Consider the following 20,810-nt stretch of genomic DNA (forward strand, 5'->3'; position numbering starts at 1 on the left):
TAGCTAGATACCGTATCATTATCTTTTACAACAAATTTCATCTTGGCCATGATTGTTCTACCATTTACCATTTAGAAGTTAAAGATAATACTTCTTTTGCTTGTTCATTTCGTTTTTCATTTATTAGCTTCACAAATATCCACTAAGTCTGAAACCATAAAGGAATGAGCGGGATGTAAAGAAATGAGGAAATGATTATACGCCTTTTTTCTTTGGCAACATAGACAACTGCAGACCATCAGTTCACCTTCTCTTTCTCATCAGTCAGCCTTTTACTATCAGCACAACAAAATAGGCCAATCTTTTTGTTTTATTTTTTCTCATAAATATAACTTTCACAGTTCCTTTTATAAGTCCTTTAGCATTAATGGCACATTTTATAGATTCTGCCATTCTTTTGTTCTTGTCTTGGATTATATGCCATTATTTTAATATTTTTATTACCCATTAATGTAAGATTATTAATAATGTGTAATCATATTAATTTAATGTTCTTTTTTATATTTTTATAGATATTAAGTAAATTTTAAAAGTACTTAGAATAGTACCTGATACCTTTTTTGTTAAATAAATATATTCTTAATACAGAATTAATGTTTGTCTATTACCAATATGTGCTTTGAGCTCAATTATGTACTTCAGAATGGTTTTATCAGTTTTACTCATGAGCACATCACTTCCATTTACCCTTTTGTCATAAATAAATCTAGGAAATCAGTCCTCTCTGTTTTCCCAACTTTCTTTTCAATATAAGAAGTCAAGAATTGTTCTACTGTTCTATGTTTAGCAGCATGAGATCATCAGATATGTGTAAATCGTAGATTGCTCATCTCTACTATGTCAGGCCTACTTAAAATGTGAATTATAGGGGCGCCTGGGTGGCTCAGTTGGTTAAGCATCCGACTTCAGTTCAGGTCATGAACTCATGTTTCATGAGTTTGAGCCCCGTGTTGGGCTCTGTGCTGACAGCTTGGAGCCTGGAGCCTGTTTTGGATTCTGTGCCTCCCTCTTTCTCTGTTCCTCCTCCACTTGAGCTCGCTTGCACTCTCTCTCTCTCTCTTTCTCTCTCTCTTTCTTAAAAATAAAGATTAAAAAAAATTTTTTAGGGGTGCCTGGGTGGCTCAGTTGGTTAAGCGTCCGACTTCAGCTCAGGTCATAATCTCATGGTTCGTGGGTTAAATTTTTTTAAATGTGAAATTATAAAGCATCGCTTCTGCATATCATGTATGCATTCTATTTGTTTGGGCAATTTTTATGTTGTATTCCTGTGATAGTCTCTTGCTTTCTGTTCTTCATTTGTTTTCATCCCTGAACTCTCCCATTTGATTAATATAGTTTTTTTCCCCACTAATGATCATGAACTTACTCAAGAAAGTGTTTTGGTTTGCTTACTGTCTTCTGAATATCTTGATATAAACAACTTGCTCAACCTCTACACTAGAGACCGTAGGTCTTTTTTTTTTTTTTTTTTTTTTTTTTTTTTTTTTTTTTTTTGAGACCATAGGTCTCGTAAGACTGATCAGGAATTAGAGGCCTTAAATACCAATCTCTTTGCTATTTCATGACAGGAGAAATATCTTGAACAAATTATAGTCATAACAAAATTTTTTATTTCTCCTAAATATATTTGATATGTTGTAATGATTCCTAATTTTATTTAAAATGTCACAAAGCTTTGTTTTCTTATTTAGGTACCCCCAAACCAACCATCAAATGGATATGGAATGGTAGAGAGCTGACAGGCAGAGAGCCTGGGATTTCTATCTTGGAAGATGGTGCATTGTTGGTCATTGCTTCTGTTACACCCTTTGACAGTGGGGAGTACATCTGTGTGGCAGTCAATGAAGCTGGAACCACAGAAAAAAAATATAACCTCAAAGTCCATGGTAAACATAGAAAAATCATACAATTGAAAATGTGACATTTTCAAATTCTTATATATGTTATTCTCTTAATGTATTATTATTTAATATTAATGTGGATAGAATGTTATCAAACAGAAAACTGAAAATCTGATTGCACTGATTAATTGATTGATGGGTTGATTTAAAATTTCATGAAATTTTTTTATTGTGACTTTATTCAAAATTCAAATGGTAGAATAGTCAGAAGCCTCATGGCCTAAGCTAAGCTATCTACTTATCCTCCCTAGGGGCAAAGAAATTTATTAGCTTTGTATGCACGTATGCGTGTTTGTGTGTGTGTGTATTTTCCCAGAGATATTTTATGTATAACAAGAAAATATGAATATATATTTTATTCTCTGTTTTTTTTTTTTGTATAAAAAGGTAAACATATAGGAGAATACTGTATACATGGCTCTACACTTGTCTATTTTACTAACATATCTATCTTGGGGATTATTCAATATTCCGAACCCTTATTTATATCTACATAGCATCCCACCGTATGACTGTGCCATGATTTCCTTAACCTTCATCTATTAATGATGAACATATAGGTACAACCAGTTGTTTGTTAGTATAAGTAGCACTTCACTGAAATACTTGTACATTTGTCATTTTGCAGCAGTCACAAGTTATGTTCATTTTAAAATTTCATTGATGCATCTGAGTGGCTCAGTCAGTTGAGTGTCTAACTCTTGATTTCAACTCTGATCATGATACCAGGGTCATGGGATCAAGCCTTGCATTAGGCTCCACATGGAAACTGCTTGAGATTCATTCTCTCTCTCTCTCTCTCTCTCTCTCTCTCTCTCTCTCCCCCTTGGCTTCTCTCCCCTGCTCACACACTGTCTCTAGAATACATACATACATAGCAATTTCATGGATATTGGCTTTCATAGACACGGGGCAGTATACACTTCCATCAGCGAAGTAGTGAGTCCCACATGACTTCATTAAGACCCTAGCAGTTTGCATTTTCAGTGGTATGTGGACTAACTAGGTTTTCCTTAAATGTATCCTAAGTTTTGTCTTCACTATAAAACTCTGAACTGACAGAGTAAAAATTTAATAAGGGTTACTATATATTGGTTGAGATATTTCACTTTATGTTAAGGCATGTGCTTAAATTATGACCAGCCTTTCTTAGCTATCACGTATCTCAGAATTTGCTTTCTAAAGGCCTGTGTAAAGAGACTTCATAAATAATATTTGTTATAAAATTGTCTAGCCATGACTTCTCTCTTTTTGCAGTTCCTCCAGTAATTAAAGATAAAGAACAAGTAACAAATGTATCTGTGTTGGTCAATCACCTGGCCAATCTCTTTTGTGAAGTTGAAGGTACTCCTTCTCCTGTCATTATGTGGTACAAAGATGACGTCCAGGTAAATGAAGACATCAAAATATGCATAACTCATTGCATCCGTCTCTGAAATAAACCATTCAGATGTGACTTTCTCATTAATAGTGATATAAAACTTTTACATCAATTCTTAGTTATGCATTTGTATTAGGATTGGAAATAACACTGACCATTTTGGCCTTTGAAGGTGACTGAAAGCAGCAGTATTCAGATCACGAACAATGGAAAGATATTAAAGCTCTTTAGAGCCACTCCAGAGGATGCAGGAAGATATTCCTGCAAAGCAATTAATATTGCAGGCACTTCTCAGAAGTATTTTAACATCGATGTGCTAGGTAAGGGAAATGGTCTTTTAAAAAAACTACAGTTTTCAGGGACACCTGGATGGCTCAGTGGGTTGAGTCTGACTCTTGCTTTTGGCTCAGGTCATGATCTCACGGTTCATGAGTTCGAGTTGCGCACTGGGCTCTGCGCTGATAGTGCCAAGCCAGCTTAAGATTCTCTCTTTTCTTCTCTCTCTGCCCCTCCCCCGCTTGTGCTCGCTGTCTCTCGCTCAAAATAAATAAATAAACTTAAAAAAAATACTGCAGTTTTCAGATGCATTTCTTATAATTGGATGGAGCTGACAGTGTGAAAGAGCAAAGAGATTAGAAAGAAATTGATAAGAGAAATGTAATTTGTTTTGGTCTGCCATTATTTTGTCTTCGATTTGGTTAACCAGAGTCATATGCTATAGAATGTTTTAAGCTATTGATTATTTATCATACAGAGATGTCTGTGGATGTTTGGTACTGTATTACACATAAAATAGTAAATTACTGCTCTTGTCAATTTCTCCTGCTAGGCAGGCAGGAAATTCTCTGGGAAATAACTATACAGGACGATGCAGAGTAAAACTCATTAATGTTGTCGACACCCGAAGCTGCTAGGTTGTAACTGGAACTGGAGGAGATAGCAAATGCTCCTTTCCCTGCATTCTAATTAACTCATAACTAAATCACCTCTGCCCTGATTCTAATTGAGAGGGGAAAATTCTGAGTGTGGGTAGAAGAATTGGGATATAAATTGGGTTATGAAGCATTTATAAAATTTTAATGGTAATCATAAATTTAAAGTTTTGTCATTTTAGCTTGTGAAATTGTATTTTCCAATTAAAGTTTACTTTGTGATAAAATGAATTCCTCCCTTTTCAGTGTTTTGTTCATCAAAATGGGCATATATTTGTCAGTCTGGGGTGGAAATGAAGTCTGGGAATGATGCTGCATTCAAATTGCCATTTTTAAACTGCTTTAGCATGAAAATAATCCCTCTCATTAGTCTTCTCAGAGCCTGAAGTACTTTGCGTTCCTCTACCACATTTATCCTTATATGTAAGCACAGACTATAACAAACACACTAAGTAATCTTTCCTATCATTAGTCTCATTGCTGTTATTTCTCTCAGCACTCATTTACTTTAAATTCTATGTGCTGATGACTCCCCAAAGTTTTATTTCCAGCTCAGACTTCTCTGGATCTTAGAATATATATCTTGTCTTTTCCACAGTGTCTTGACTTGAATGTCTTAGTGGCATATCAAACAGAAAGGTCAATGAGTATCTGTTCTGCTCATCTTCAGCGATGCCCATCACAGCACCCCCATCCACCAGCTTGCCTCTGCTAGAACCTGGCACTCATCTTTTCTACCTCCTCCTCCCCAACTTAATAAATCTACCTACATCCTGTTAAGTCTACTTCCTAATCCAATGTTAAACTATCTACTTCCTTTCATTTTTAACTGTGAAAGTATCATCATTTATAAGCCGAATTAAAGTAGCCTCTGAACTGCTCCCCTTCCTCCACTCTTTGCCGCTGAAATCCAGTCTTCATTCCCTAGCCAATGTGATCTCCGAACACAAATCTGATCACACCCCTTCTCTATCGAGAGAGCTACTTTGGTGGCTGGTCATTGCTCTGAATGAAGACCAAACATCTTAACATGATATGAAGGGAGAGGATTTCAAAGTCCAGGAAGTGTACAGGAATTCTTCAATATTTTGATAATTCTGAGAATAAAAACTAGCATAGTCGTTTTCATAGTATGTCCCCTATCCAGGCGTAGCCTAGGGGCCTTTTAAAAGAAACAAGGGTAATATCCATTAAATAGCACTATGTTGTAATATGTCAGTTTTGAACCTTATAAGATTAATATTCATTATGTCATTCGTTTTCTAAAATGTACAGCACTAGTAAATTGCATTTTATGAGCTTCACGGCTCACTTATATTCCAAACTCTTTTTGCATATGGGTTTACTTCTCCTCAAAATGAATTAGTTCTAATCAACCATAATTCTTGCAGGTAATTGTCCTGCTAGCAAATTTTTTATGAATGTGTTCCAATATTTAAATTTAACATTTGGGTGGGTCTACAGATGCAATATTAAGGTATTTTATGTGATATTTTATTTGTAATACTAAAATCTTACTGAAATACTATAGAAATCATTAATAATCTGCTCTCCCTCCCCCCATTCGTTTTTGCTAAATCATAGATTTTCATGATAAAATGTCTTTGTTCAAGTTCCTCCCACCATAATAGGTGCCAGCTCCCCAAATGAAGTCTCTGTTGTCCTCAACCATGACACCACTCTCGAATGCCAAGTCAAAGGCACTCCCTTCCCCGTTATTCACTGGTTCAAAGATGGCAAGTGAGTACCATGTCTCTATTTGTTGCAAGGGTCCAGTTGATAGAAAATATATGTGGAAATCCATGTGGATTTTCTCCCTTTTAATTATTTTAACCACATAAATATTATTAAATGAACATGAAAGAAAACAATATTGTTGAACGATGTTCTCAGAGTCTTGTAATACCTTTCATTCTTATGATTTATAAGACTACAAATGCTGGGAATTTATTTTAGAAACATAGAGGAACTCAAGTTTATTGGACACTAAATATTCTGCCCGTAGGCTCAGAATAAAAAATGAAAAATGCAAGATCCAAATGCAGAGAAAAGTTTGCTTTTACATGGGATTGTTTGAATTATGAGAAAAGAAATTTATGACAATAAGATGAATACTCAAGCTAGCTCTATAAATGGACAAAAGGAAACAATCACAAAAGAGAAATTAGATATTTCCCAGACTTCAAGTTCAAGGGCTACTGAGGTTTGCTTACACTGATATGGCTGTATTGATTCATATTGTTCGTGAGAGCTTATTTCTCACAGCCTAGTCTCAATTTGAGTATCATTATAGTTTCTGAGAGCAGTGTCTAAGGCTTAAGTAGCAAAGAGTAAAGATTTGCATTGAATAAAATAAAGGGTTGTATGCAAACTTTTAATAAATCAGTAAAATTGACAACATAGAAAAATGTATGGAGGATATAACCAGGCAATTTAAAAATATTCAGTTAAGCAATAGCTGTATTAAACGATACTCGAGAGAGTATGCTGAGTGAAATAAGTCAGGGAAAGACTATACCATATGATTTCATGCATATGTGGAACTTAAGAAACAAAACAAATGAGGGGCGCTTGGGTGGCTCAGGCCATTAAATGTCCAACTTCAGCTCAGGTCATGATCTCATAGCTCGTGAGTTTGAGCCCTGCGTTGGGCTCTATGCTGACAGCTCAGAGTCAGGAGCCTGCTTTGGATTTTGTGTCTTCCTCTCTCTTTGCCCCTCCCCCACTCACAGTCTGTCTCTCTCTCAAAAATTAATAAACATTAAAAAAAAAAGAAACAAAACAGGTGAGCATAGGGGAGAAAAAGAGAGGCAAACCATAAGGCAGACTCTTAACAATAGAGAACAAACTGAAGGTTGCTGGAGGGGAGATGGGCATGAGGATGGGTTAAATGGTGATGGGTATGGAGGAGGGCACTTTTGATGAGCACTGGGTGTTGTATGTAAGTGCTAAATCCATAAATCCTACACATGAAACAAATATTAAACTGTATATTAACTAACTGGATTTTAAATTAAAACTTGGAAGAAAAAATGATGCTCACTGTCAATAATTTGGAGAATGTAAACAAGAAAACATGAATTTTGCTTTTCACAGGTCAGATTGGCGAAACAAATAAATAAAGGTTCAAACAATGCCAAATGTTGGCGAGAGTGTGGTAAATAGATTAGTATTCTGAAAGGCAATTTGTTGATATCTATTCAAGTTTGAAGGGCCATATGCTGTAATGTAGCAAATACACTTTCAGGTTCTAGGAGAGGGAAACGTTCATGCACATCCACATGAGAGCAGGTACAACAATAGGTAATATTCCCTGCAACACTGGTGGCAGAAAAGTGGAAACTGCTTAATATTTAATATTAGGAGATGAGTAGATAACTTACGGCATAGTCATATTTTGAAACGTGCAGCAATTAAAAAGAGTAAGATCAAGCTATAGATATCAAAAATATCTCTACAGCTATTGTCAGGTAAAAAGAGAAAGTAGAAAGAACAAAGCAATACCATTTACATGTAAGAACTAGATTCTTCTGGGAAGACATTTAAACGTGAAAATGTTTAGAAAAAAAAAAAACTTGTGAAAAAATGCAAACCAAACTTACAAAGGTGAGATATCTAGAGAGAAGACTCACATTAGGGGTAATAAATCAAGCAGACCTTTTCTTATTATAATACTTCCTTTTTTGTTTATTTAAATTTTATATTCCTTGCATAATTAATGATCAATAAAAGTTTTAAAGTTACTTAAATTTGAGTAACATTATCAAGTATTCACTTTTTAAAAACAGTTAAAATGCATTAAACTAAGGTACTTTATTCTCTCAGCTTTTGAGAGCTTCCTACAAAGTGACATGCCAAGAAATCGTAAAGGATGCTACCACAGAACATTAAATGTGTTTCCATTTAATTCTGTAGTCTGATGAGGCTTCTAATCCAGCAGTGCATCTAGTTATTTATCATAGGCTAAGTCACTGAAGATTTTTTAAAAACTAGCTATGGGTCTTCCTGAAAGAAGATCAGTGGATTTTAAAGGTACGAATTTTAGGGGGTGCCTGGGTGGCTCAGTTGTTTAAGCATCCGACTTTGACTCAGGTCATGATCTCCTGGTTTGTGGGTTCAAACCCCGCATTGGGCTCTGTTCTGACAGCTCAGAGCCTGGAGCCTGCTTCAGATTCTGTCTCTACCTGTCTCTCTGCCCCTCCCCCACTCTCTCTCTCTCTCTCTTTCTCTCTCTCTCTCTTTCTGTCTCTCTCAAAAATAAATATACATTAAAAAAAGGTATGAATCTTAGGATATTATAGACTTTACGTGATGTTTCAATTATTACATAAAGCTGCTGCCAGTTATGTAAAGTGAGCATTGTATAGAATTCAATAAATGACTGTATAGTAGGAAAAGACTTCCTTAACAACCATATATGAGTTGCTTTTGACATAAGTATATTTAAGTACTTGTGATTATAAAAACATTCATATTTACTACAGTATCTGCTTTTTAGAAAAGCTGGCAGGATCATTGCCTTTAATAAGTAATAACCAGGGGTGCCTGGGTGGCGCAGTCAGTTAAGCGTCCGACTTCAGCCAGGTCACGATCTCGCGGTCCGTGAGTTCGAGCCCCGCGTCGGGCTCTGGGCTGATGGCTCAGAGCCTGGAGCCTGTTTCCGATTCTGTGTCTCCCTCTCTCTCTGCCCCTCCCCCGTTCATGCTCTGTCTCTCTCTGTCCCAAAAATAAATAAACGTTGAAAAAAAAAAATAAGTAATAACCATTCTATTGTGAATACTTTTCCAGGTATTATAATGATATTGGTTTAAAACTAATATTCCTTGGCCTCAAGCTCCTATACTCTTAGTTTTACTTTACTAAATGATGATAGAAATTTTGGCTATGAAAACAAATAAAGATGAAGAAGAAAAAGGAGGAGGAGAAGGAGGGGGAGGAATGGAAGAAACAATGAAACACTACCAGGTTTCTATTAATACTTAACAAATAAGTTTGAAATGAGGGAACTTTTCATCTCAAAGTAATCATTATCTAACTTTCATTAATGAAAATAATGACTAATAATGCTTTAATAATTCCATTTTTCCGAATAAGAGTATTAATATCATTGTTTTTTTTTATATTCATAGAGAAAAAAACCTTGTTTCATATTTTTAATCTCCTAGGACTTAATGATTTTTGTTGTTATTAATGAGAGGAAACATAGGAAAATAAAAATGGACCCATGGAATGAAATTTATTTTTTCTAGGCCTTTATTTTTGGGAGATCCTAATATTGAACTTCTAGACAGAGGACAAGTTTTACATTTAAAGAATGCACGAAGAAGTGACAAGGGTCGCTACCAGTGTGCTGTATCTAATGCAGCTGGCAAACAAGCCAAGGACATAAAACTCACGGTCTATAGTAAGTGTGATTTTCGTATGCTTGTTTTGTTATTATCAATTCCCACTATTATTGAAAATCAGGGTTTAATGTTAACTGTTCTTTTATTCAATGCTGAATAATTTGGACTGCGACTTACATTAGAGGAAAGATCCTAGTTTCTGTGTTCTAGACTAGAACATTGCATCCAATTTTAATGTATTTTGTCATTACATCTGGATTTCTTTGAGAGGTCTAGTGATTTTCCAATGATGTCACTCAAGACGTCTGGCGTTTCCTGATTGATTAATATATAATAAGTCAAATGTCTAAATCCTTAAAAGACTTTAAAAAGAAAACCCAGAAACCTCTAAAAAGAACTGAGATACATGAATTGAATGAAGCCAATGGTATGCAAACCATTCAGTTGTTCTGTTTTCAAACCATCTTGGTCTTTATTCTGACCACAGGGTGATATTTTAAATGCCTTATGTTTGTGCCACCATTTTCTTCCAGCTAAGTCCCTACCAGAGGATTCAGCCCGCATTTCACTAAAAATCTCAATATTCCCTGAGGCAAGTGAATTCCGAGGTCATTTAATATTTTTTACACACATAAACATTAGGTTGCAGGCACAGCAAATTACCCAGTAATTCAATAGGCCAGTCATGCTTATTACTGTACTGATTTCTGTCTCTCCACAGTGTATGACACTCAAAAGTGTAGATACTTCAGGAATATCACCTCTTTACAGGATCTTCCCAAGCCAGTCAGTCATGCAATCACTATTATATTGTCCAAGTTTATTTTCTTCATAATACATATCACTGTCTGATAGGTTATTGCTTAATTATGGATTTATTTACCTATCTGCTACACTTCATAAGAGGAAAGCTACACTTCGTAAGAGCAGGGCCTAGTTTTGCATGTTCCCTATTTTCATGTCCAATATGGTAACCATTAGCCACATGAAGCTGTTGAGCCCTGGAAATGTGGCTAGTTCAAAATGAGACAAGCTGTAAGTATAAAATATAGGTCAGATAGCAAAGACTTAATTTGAAAATATAATGTAAGATATCTAATTGATAATTTTACATTGATTATATCTAAAATGATTATATATATAATATATTATGTATAATATTAAGTATATTATATATTTATATATAAATAGCTAAATTATATATTATATATATTATGTTTAATATATATAATAATATATAAATATATATTTTTAATATATTATTTGTATATATTTTAATATTATAAATATTTATATTATTTAATATATATAAATAATATAAATATTATATATAATAGTTTAATATATTATTAAAACTAATTTCCTCTGTTTTTAATTCTTTTGGTGTGGCTACTAGAAAAATTTTTATTATGTAGATGGTTAGCATTATATTTCTATTGGACAGCACTGATCTAATCATTGCTAAGAACTTGGGCTTCTGGGACAGGCGGACTTGGGTTGAGATCCAATTTCCGTCACTCACTAGCTTTATGACTTTGGATAAATTGCCTACCCTCTGATCTTCAGTTTCCTCATCTGTAAAACGGGGATAATAATAGCACCTATTTAGTAGTGTTATTGTGAGGATCAAAAGCTAGATACCTTGCTGGGTCACCTGGCTTATACTGAGAGATTAATAATGTTACTCATTTTTCATTATTTACTTAGTGATTGTATTGGCTTACTAGCTTGACTTCTATATAACTTCACTGGATTGCAAATTTCCCTTTTTCAATGTTAGTGTCTTTATATAAAGTTTGAGTAGCTCTCTTGAATCAAAGAGATTTTATTTAATGCATGCTTTTAAATCATTTCTACCTTCTACCATAGAAGCCTTGGAAGAATCTAATCATGAAAAGACATGTCCTCCAAAAAAAAAAGAGTAGCATTACTGAAAGATTGGCGGTCATGAATCCAAGTTAAACATAAGTGTTATTGCCACCATTGGCCTCTTACCAGAACCAGACATTCAAATAATAGGTGCAAAATTTCCCCTAAGCTTTTGAGTGGTCTTCTCTACATTGTTGTATCGTTGCCAGTGTCTATGATGCATACATTTTGGTGATTCTGTAAGACACCTATTTCCCAAGGACTTGGGTTCTTTTATTTCAGATCGTCTTGTGCAGTCTATATAATGCCTTCAGGCACCCAGAAGAGAGGGAACTATAATGATTAAAATTTCTAGGATTGTCTGAGATGAAAGGTATTATGACATTGTGAAGTTTTGATTATTATAACTCAGGAAATAATGCATCTCCTTTCTAGTATGCTTGGCTGCACCTCCAAGTGGGTAACCTTAAGCTTATTTTATTTCACTTATGAAAATGCTTTTTATTCCTAAGAATGAATGAAACAGATGCCATAGTTGGGCTGTCAGGAAAATTTATGTAGATTTCAGATTGAGAATGTGTTTTGTATGACATTTGATTCATTTGTTTTCCTTATTTACATATCAACATGAGGACAAAACAGCTGATGCACTTGAAAGGCAGAAATGCACATTGTGCCCAAATAAGGAAAGAAATAGAGGCAGAATAAGAGTGAAAAATAAAAGATGGAGCTGGGGGGGGGGGGGGGGGGGGGGTGGAGAGGGAGGGGAAAGATGTGAAAAAAGGAAGGAAATAAAAGAGGTTTTAATGTCCCAGGGGGAGATTGTGTAAATTCATAGCTATTAATTCTGAGGCAAAGATTTTTTTTTTTAATTTTTTTTTTCAACGTTTATTTATTTTTGGGACAGAGAGAGACAGAGCATGAATGGGGGAGGGGCAGAGAGAGAGGGAGACACAGAATCGAAACAGGCTCCAGGCTCCGAGCCATCAGCCCAGAGCCTGACGCGGGGCTCGAACTCACGGACCGCGAGATCATGACCTGGCTGAAGTCGGACGCTCAACCGACTGCGCCACCCAGGCACCCCGAGGCAAAGATTTTTAACTTGAGGTCCATGTTTGAGTTTAAGAAGTCTAAGTGCTTCCCCAAAGTGTGTGTAAGTCTTTGAACGTATATGTGCAGTGCATTTTAATGTGCAGTGTGTTTATTACCTTTATCTGTAACAACCTTTGTCAAACAGAAATAAGGTCCCAGAAAAGTATATATGAATTAAATTGAAATAGGAAGTGACGTTTATTTGGCAAATGTAAGCAGTAGATGGTGTGTTGTTCTGACGTCAATTAGAAATGTTCTTTGAGTAATTTTTCTCAACTTCAAAAATGCAGATATTTTCCAGTACAAATGATATTCCTTTGTAAAACATTCATGGTGGGTAGGGACTTATTTGAACATATGTCCTTGCTTTCATTAATGTGTCATCCAACTAATTAGGCTAGCCAGCTGATTTAGGCACTTTGAACCAAAAGTTTGATATATGTTTACAGATTAACATATGACATAAGTAGTCTCAAAGCAAAATTGAAACTTTAAATCTGAATAAAATGGTCTTCCTTAAGGTTTCAAAATGGTGGCTTGAATTTGTATTCATTAATTATCTATAGCAAGACTTGGCAAACCTTTTTTATAAAGGGCAAGATAGTAAATATTTTAGGTTTTGCAGACCATGAGACAAAGTCAAAGATACTATGTAGGTCTTTACATATCAAGATAGAAATAAATTTCTACTAATTATCTATTGATAAAATTCTTTTTTTGAATAATTTTTAAAATTATAAAATTTTTTGTCATACAAGTCTACAGATTGGATTAATGGAATTCTTTGGAGGGAAGGGGTAATATTTTAAGTGGAGGTCAAAATTAGTGATCCCTCTCACTAAAATTGATTGCAAATGTTCATGTTAGTGTCAATGTTGTTCTATAATGAGATTTTATGTATTTCCTCTTGGAAAATGTTTTTTCATGTAGACAGATACTGTCAAATACTGACATCAGTTCACAAACATATTATTTTAAATGACCATACTCATTGTTTGGAAAGCATTTATAGAATTCTCTTATATTCTTTTGATAATTGACTTCTAGCATGCCGTATCGCAGACTGAATAATTAAAGGTTCATTCTCAGAGATAAATGAACTTTGAACATGGAAATTTCCTTTGTATTTTTATCAAGGTCTAAGAGACATTGCTGAAATTGAAATTTGAGCTCAGAAAATATATCCAGGGCAAATCTGTAGGGCAGTGGAGATCTCAGTTTTGTTTGACGGCATGGGAAATGTATAAATGTCGCTTGACATAATTGTGATTCAGACAGAATGACTACCATAGTATAAGTTTTGCACTTAAGTGCTGTTTTGATCTGGTAATTTTAGGTTGAATTCATTAAGAAACATTAGCAAATTTGTAGCAAAAACCAATTTCCAAAATCATTCAACAGTATTCAGTCATAGTGTTCTAGGACAGTTGTTTCATTCAGAAAAAGTAGTCTCAGCACTGAGCTCAAAAAATTAAAATATAAGTTTAGCACCATTAAGGCGCTGAACTGCTCAATGGTAGACAAGTCTTTATATTCAGCTTCTACTTATAACAAAAAATTCATGGAACTGATGATGTTTAAGTCCATAAGAGCAAATAAAATATACCATTGACACTTCTGGTTCCAGAACATATGAGTATTTTACACAGAGTGCCTGCTGGTAAGTAACACAAGGAATATAGACTTTTAAAACCTTATATTTTAATAAGCTTTATAAATTTGTCTAAGCCTTTTCCTGCTACCATCAGTTGTACCATATCTTAGCAGATTCCACTTCAGGTTGTAACGAGTTAGTGTTGGGTTTTTTTGTTTTTTTTTTTTTTAAGATTTCTTTGAAAATATTTTTTGTCTGTAGTTGTTCCATGCAGACTATTCTTAGAGACTAATTCTTTAGTTTCTTCAGACTTGGCATTGACTCCTCAAACCAAAAGCAGTATCAGTAACATCTGTTAGTTTGCCAAGAGCCAAGAATACTGTTCAGAAAAGTTGCCTTTAAAAAAGAATTAACTATCAACGTTGCTCCCAGTGGTCTCATGTCTTCCAGCAATTATTGTCATGCAAAGGCTAATAATCTCAAACAAAGATTTAAGATTTCTGTGGACACATTTCTGTGACTACTGACTGTGATCATCCCTGATTTTAATTAAATCACTGTTGGTAAATGGCTTTTCTTGCTTGGCTAACATATGAACCACTCAGAAAAAAAATCTTTTTTGGTTGTAGCCTCATTTTGACTTTTTATTTTTGAGAAGAAATTCTGTTATTATGAGTCAGTCCATTTTACATTTTATGATTTATCCAACTGTTGTTTTCCTTTGAATTGGAGATAACATGATGAGTCTAGTGTGTTGGTGTGTATTGTAATCTTTCAAAACAGCAATAGTATTATTACAAAATAAATGATGCTTTGCCATTCATTTATAACAAAATAATCCTCACTGTGTTGTGCTTTAAAAAGGTGTTTTAAAATCTACTTTTCTCTTTCTTGTTTGACATGAGAAGTATGCACTGAGAATAAAAATAAAATAAAATATCATGCCATGGTGATATGCATGGCAATTTGAAATGCTGTTGATTTATAACTGTGTCACTTAAATTGATGGTAAGCTCAGCAGGAGTGAGAAACAATGAGAACACCATACTTGCTATTTTTTTGCAACTACCTGACTCAGTTATTAGAGGGAGAAAGTAACCACAGACAATATGTAAACAAATCAGTGGGACTATATACCAATAAAACTTTATTTACGGACACTGAAGTTTGAATTTCATATAATTTTTACATGTCACAAAGTAATGTTAGTATTATTTTGATTTTTTTCCCAACCATTTAAAAATGTAAAAATGTATTCTTAGCTTAGCATCTCCATGCCTCACCTATGAACCATTGTTGGCTTCTTTGAGCTGTATATTAAACTACCTTATAGGAAAATTATCCTACCACCAGGTTTACTTCACACTGTAGTAGATATTTCCTTAAATTATGTGTGACAAAAAAGAAATGTGTATATGAATGTTTGTCACTGTGAGCTAGTTCTGCGAACGGCTGTCAGAAAATATTATGGTACTCTATTCACATCCAGCTCTTGTTTTCTAATATCTTTTTCCACTTAAAGGAACCAAGGCTTCTCAGAAAAATGGTTAATTCTAGGGCTGGGGCAGGGAATATACAAGATGAGCCTACAGCGTGTAGTAGAGCCAGAAGGTAAAAAAGTACTAAAATAGTAGCATGGCGTGAATATGCCAAAGGAACATAGGAGCCAAATGAAATGGTTCCCAGTGGTCAAAACTGGATTGATCTGAACAAGAAATTAAACCATGTAGTATTTAGATCATAACCCAAGGTATAAAATAAGTTTCCATGAATTCATGTTGATATAAATAAATTGTTGAATAAGTGAATAAATTGGGGACGAGAAACAAAATTATATAGGATAACTCCAAAAAAATTAGGTAGGTGTTCTCCTCTCAAGAAAATAGAACCTAACTCCCCACCCCATATGTATGGGCTGAAAAGAGTGATCCCTTTCCCCAAAAAGGGGGAAAGGAGAGTAACTTTATAAAGGAGAAACCTAGCAAAAGCTACCACAACCAGATTATTAAGGTTAACATCATCAGTGATAAGTCAGGCTGATGATTTGTGCCTTTGATATGATCTGATGAGGAGGGTGTTTTACCTCCATGATCTTCCTCCTGAAACCTATAACCTTAGTCCAACTGTAAGAAAAGCATTCTAGAATATACCCTATTCTAAAATAAAAGTTTCATAAAATAATATTAAGGTACTCCCAGTTCAGGCACATGCCATTTGATTTCTTTTAACTTGTTGCAGTTTGTAGCACAAGCCTGGAATGACCAGAGTCAAAAGATGTAGCAGGATTGAGCCACTTGAGTCTTTTTTCCAACTCACACAGAGTTCTCATGTGGTGTGAGGCCAGGAATGTGGTTGCTAAATTACGGAAGATGTACATGTAGCTGGTTAGATGAGTATAGTTGAGTGAATGAACTCTTGGCAGCTAAAAAAAAAAAAAAAAAAAAAAAAGGCAACAACAACGAAACAAAAACCTGTAAGAAGCAAAAGTTGGAAGATTCCACAGCTCTTCCCAGTAACTGGTTCTGAAGGCACTTAGGCCTTTAGTATTTTGCAGGGAGAAGGCATACAGTTGTACAGGATGTGACATTTCCTGGTCCCTTGGCCTCATTTCAAATGTATCATATCCACTTTAAGTGGGGTTTTATTTTGTTTCCCTTTGTTTGTTCAACATAACTTTCTTAGTTATGTAATGAAGGAGACAGACATGTATATCATTTCTATGGTCAAACTAGTTATGTAACGATCTATTGGACTTAAATGAACCCCTGAAATGAACCCTGTGACTTTCTGCTCTTACTGAAATCAAAACCCAAGAGGAAGGTGATAAAGATTGAGAAGACAGGCAGTTGACTATCAGTAGATAAATCATTGAGTTCCTAATTGTCTTTAATTCACATCTACTTTAAATGCATTCTTTAAACACCTACAGCATTTAAGAGTCTGGTACAGATGCTAAAGCTAAAGCTAAAAGACTTGTTTCTTTTCTGCAATCCTTTGTAGTACCACCTAGTATTAAAGGAGGGAATGTCACCACAGAAATATCAGCACTGATCAACAGCATAATTAAACTGGAATGTGAAACTCGGGGACTTCCAATGCCTGCTATTACTTGGTATAAGGACGGCCAGCCAGTCATATCCAGCTCACAAGCCCTTTATATTGATAAAGGACGATTTCTTCATATCCCTCGAGCACAGGTTTCTGATTCAGCAACATACACATGTCATGTCACCAATGTTGCTGGAACTGCTGAAAAATCATTCCATGTGGATGTCTATGGTAAGGAAAAAATACGTGCTGTAATCATATGCCTTTCTGTCTATGCTTTCAAATATGCCAACATCGAATTCATTCACTAATAAAGTCCTGGTGGGTTTGGTCATTTTCAATATGCATGGATAGAAATGGGAAGAATTTGTCCCATGACTTGGAAAAAAATATTTTAAAAAGATACAGTTAACAAGAGGCGGTCCATTCATTTGCCCAACCATTTGTCCATGGCACATGGAGCATCTAGACCATTTGGTTTTTATGGACGAGGTAAAGTTGTTTTCAGGACTAAGAACATTCTCTGCTGCTATCTACCCTTTGTAAGCGAGACGTAGTACAGAGTATCCCACAATATTGACAGTAGTTGCAGATCAGCCAACCCAAGAAATTCTTTCCTTAACAGCTTAGAAGGAGACAGACATGTATATCGTTTCTATGGTCAAACTACATGAAAACAAAATCTCCTGTATTCAACTGGGATTTCGAAGATGCCTGAAATGTTACTTTTTTCTACCTAGTTCCTCCAATGATTGAAGGTGACTTGGCTGTGCCTCTGAGTAAGCAAGTGATTATTGCTCACTCACTGACACTAGAGTGTAAAGCTACTGGCAACCCTCCTCCAGTTCTCACCTGGTTAAAAGATGGCGTACCTGTGAAAACCAGTGACAACATCCGCACAGAAGCTGGTGGGAAGAAACTAGAAATCTTGAGTACCCTAGAAGCCGACCGGGGACAGTATGTATGTGTGGCTACCAGTGTGGCAGGAGAAAAGGAAATCAAATACGAAGTTGATGTCTTAGGTAAATAAGGATGCCACAATCTGGATTCCAGATTCATAGCAAAACCTGACCATGTTATTAAATGTTTTTTGGTCATGGAATCAAAAAAATGATATGACAGAAGGTTCAGTTATCTGTTCAACTCTGGGCCTGCACATTATTGAGTGGTGGATTTATCACCAGACCCAAGATCTAAGAACCCACGTAAATCTTCCACTGATTTTGACAGGCACACTTTGTATTTGTAAGTGCATTGATGCATTTTACATCTATGACAATATCTGATTGCAGTGAGTGATAACGTGGTCCCCTGTCATGAGCGCTATGCTCAACAACAGGAAACTTTGTCTCTCAGCTTTGGGAAGTCATCTTGCAACCTTTTTAGTCTCTGTTTTTTTTTTTATAAATTAAAGACTTTTGAACAGAGGCCCAATATTTGAGGTTCATTTCTCTTATTATTATGGAAATAAGCAAAATAAACTATGAACTAGCTTTATATTCAGATGGCATCAGCAGCACCTACATGGTAGACTAATTGAGAAAAATCCACAGTATGTCAAAAATACATTCCTCGATCCTAGCAAGTATGTATGGTAAAGTTTATTTTATATTTCAAATCCCCTTGGTGTATCAAATCCCTATGATACTTGTCAACCTTCTAAACTGCAACTTAGTACTGTTTGAAAGGATAGTATGTTTTTTCTTGTGTACATTTCTTTGTATGCTACATCTCTGTTGTTTTCTAGTGCCACCAGCTATAGACGGAGGAGATGACACATCTTACTTCATTGTGATGGTTAATAACTTACTGGAGCTAGATTGTCAAGTGACAGGCTCTCCCACACCAACTATCATGTAAGGGTTTTGGTATGTCTTCTAAATACCTCCCACTTCTTTATTTGCGTGTTTTAGAGCTATCTTGAAAGAAGTCCTGTGTCATTAAAAGGCGGCCATATAAAATTATATTCCTTATGCTCCTCTTTTAGTAGACATACTCTGTATACAAAGGCGGCTTTTGTTTTATAATAACAGAGCCCCTAAATCTGCTCAATTAGACGAATTCCATTTATGCTCTGAGAAATTACATTTTCAGTTTATAGAGAGACTAGTAAGCAGTATCTGTCAGATCTTCCTGAGGAACTGAAATGTTTAATGAATGATTAAATAAAAAGCAATGTACTGGACATATTAGGGAAATAGAGGAAGTTACCATGCATATGTGTTTACCAATTTTTTTTCTTATTTCTTCATTCACAAAGCATTTGTGAATACGTAACCTTTCGTTTCCAAGGTGCAAGATATGCAAAGGAGCAGTTAGTCAACTAAGAGAATAACATATGTTCACATATGATTATAAAGTAAAATGGAAAGTGATAACTCATAAGAAATGAAAAAATACATAATGCTATGTGGTTTCAGTCTTTTATTTTACAGATGCTTTAGGAATGTATTCACTTTGCTGGTTAATATTATTTAAACATCTGAAATGAATAATATTTAGGGGCATTTGCCTCTTTCTTTTCCTTAACATTAATAGAAGAATGAAGAAAACACATAGCTACTGGGGCTCCAACAATATGCCAACTTCTGTGTTAGGCCAGCTTTACTTTTTTCTTTTCCCCATTACAGTTCACTTTATAGAATGGGCAAATAGAGAATTCGGCAAATACAGTTGAGAATTTATATATCTATGTATGTACAGAGACATTTTAATATATAAATGGTTCTAGTTCCTCCGAGATACACACACACACACACACACACACACACACACACACACACACACCTCTAGGAACTTAGGTTTTAAAATATATCTCCAGACTTCTTTTTGCCTTGTTTCTATAGGTGGCTAAAGGATGGCCAGCTAATTGATGAAAGGGATGGATTCAGGATTTTGCTAAATGGACGCAAATTGGTTATTGCCCAGGCTCAGGTGTCAGATACAGGCCTTTATCGCTGCGTGGCAACAAACATTGCTGGCGACCACAAGAAGGAATTTGAAGTTACTGTTCATGGTATGCTGAAGAAGAGACCAGAGCATTACATTTAAAATTAGCTTATGCACTGGGTCATTATTTAATTCAGATGGTAGCTCAGTAATCTGGATAAATCTTGAGTTGTGGAAAGTAATATGAAGTATGTGAATTTGAGTTAAGTTGTATGGCAGATTGGAAGGCACTTTACTAACACAGAGACTTAACCAAGAGACCTGTGTAAATGAATATACAGAATTCAAATGTTAGTGTGATTCTGCATAGAATGCCAGGGTCTGAGGAATGAGGCCAAATAAGATAGAATAGGCAGGCAGCAAGTTCTAAGTAAAGGGATTGTGTCCGCTCTCCAGAGTTTAGTCCAAACAGGAGGGAGTGTGAATAAAGTCATTTCCAAAATAGAAGGTAAGGGTATTCTGCAGGATCCAGGGTACGTAAGAATATTCACAGAACTAGCAGAGAAGGATCAGAACCATTAGTGTAATGACGAGGCAACCCTCTGCCAGGGTATTATATGTCTCACTTGTCTGCAGATGTTGGGAAAGGAGAGACTGCAATGGGAGACTGGAGAGCCATTTGGAACCCTCAGTAGAGGTTTCTATGAACATCAACATTTTTCCCTCTGTCCATGCAGACTTTTTTTACTGCCTTTCCAA

At 35.3% G+C, this 20,810-nt stretch overlaps 1 protein-coding gene across 5 annotated transcripts in view; it reads left to right on the top strand.

Annotated features, from left to right (window-relative positions):
- Positions 1-20,810, top strand: part of HMCN1 (hemicentin 1) — a 483,427-nt gene that overhangs the window by 264,215 nt on the left and 198,402 nt on the right. For all 5 annotated transcript variants that reach the window (XM_045452692.1, XM_045452695.1, XM_045452691.1 and 2 more), the window contains 9 exons: positions 1,692-1,886; positions 3,159-3,289; positions 3,455-3,602; positions 5,828-5,954; positions 9,464-9,618; positions 17,115-17,393; positions 17,903-18,184; positions 18,910-19,018; positions 20,009-20,178. In XM_045452692.1, the coding sequence (XP_045308648.1) occupies positions 1,692-1,886; positions 3,159-3,289; positions 3,455-3,602; positions 5,828-5,954; positions 9,464-9,618; positions 17,115-17,393; positions 17,903-18,184; positions 18,910-19,018; positions 20,009-20,178 (1,596 nt within the window). The remainder of the gene's footprint in view (positions 1-1,691; positions 1,887-3,158; positions 3,290-3,454; positions 3,603-5,827; positions 5,955-9,463; positions 9,619-17,114; positions 17,394-17,902; positions 18,185-18,909; positions 19,019-20,008; positions 20,179-20,810) is intronic.

Source organism: Leopardus geoffroyi, chromosome C3 (genome assembly GCF_018350155.1).
Source record: "Leopardus geoffroyi isolate Oge1 chromosome C3, O.geoffroyi_Oge1_pat1.0, whole genome shotgun sequence".
In the NCBI taxonomy this organism is placed as follows: domain Eukaryota; kingdom Metazoa; phylum Chordata; class Mammalia; order Carnivora; family Felidae; genus Leopardus; species Leopardus geoffroyi.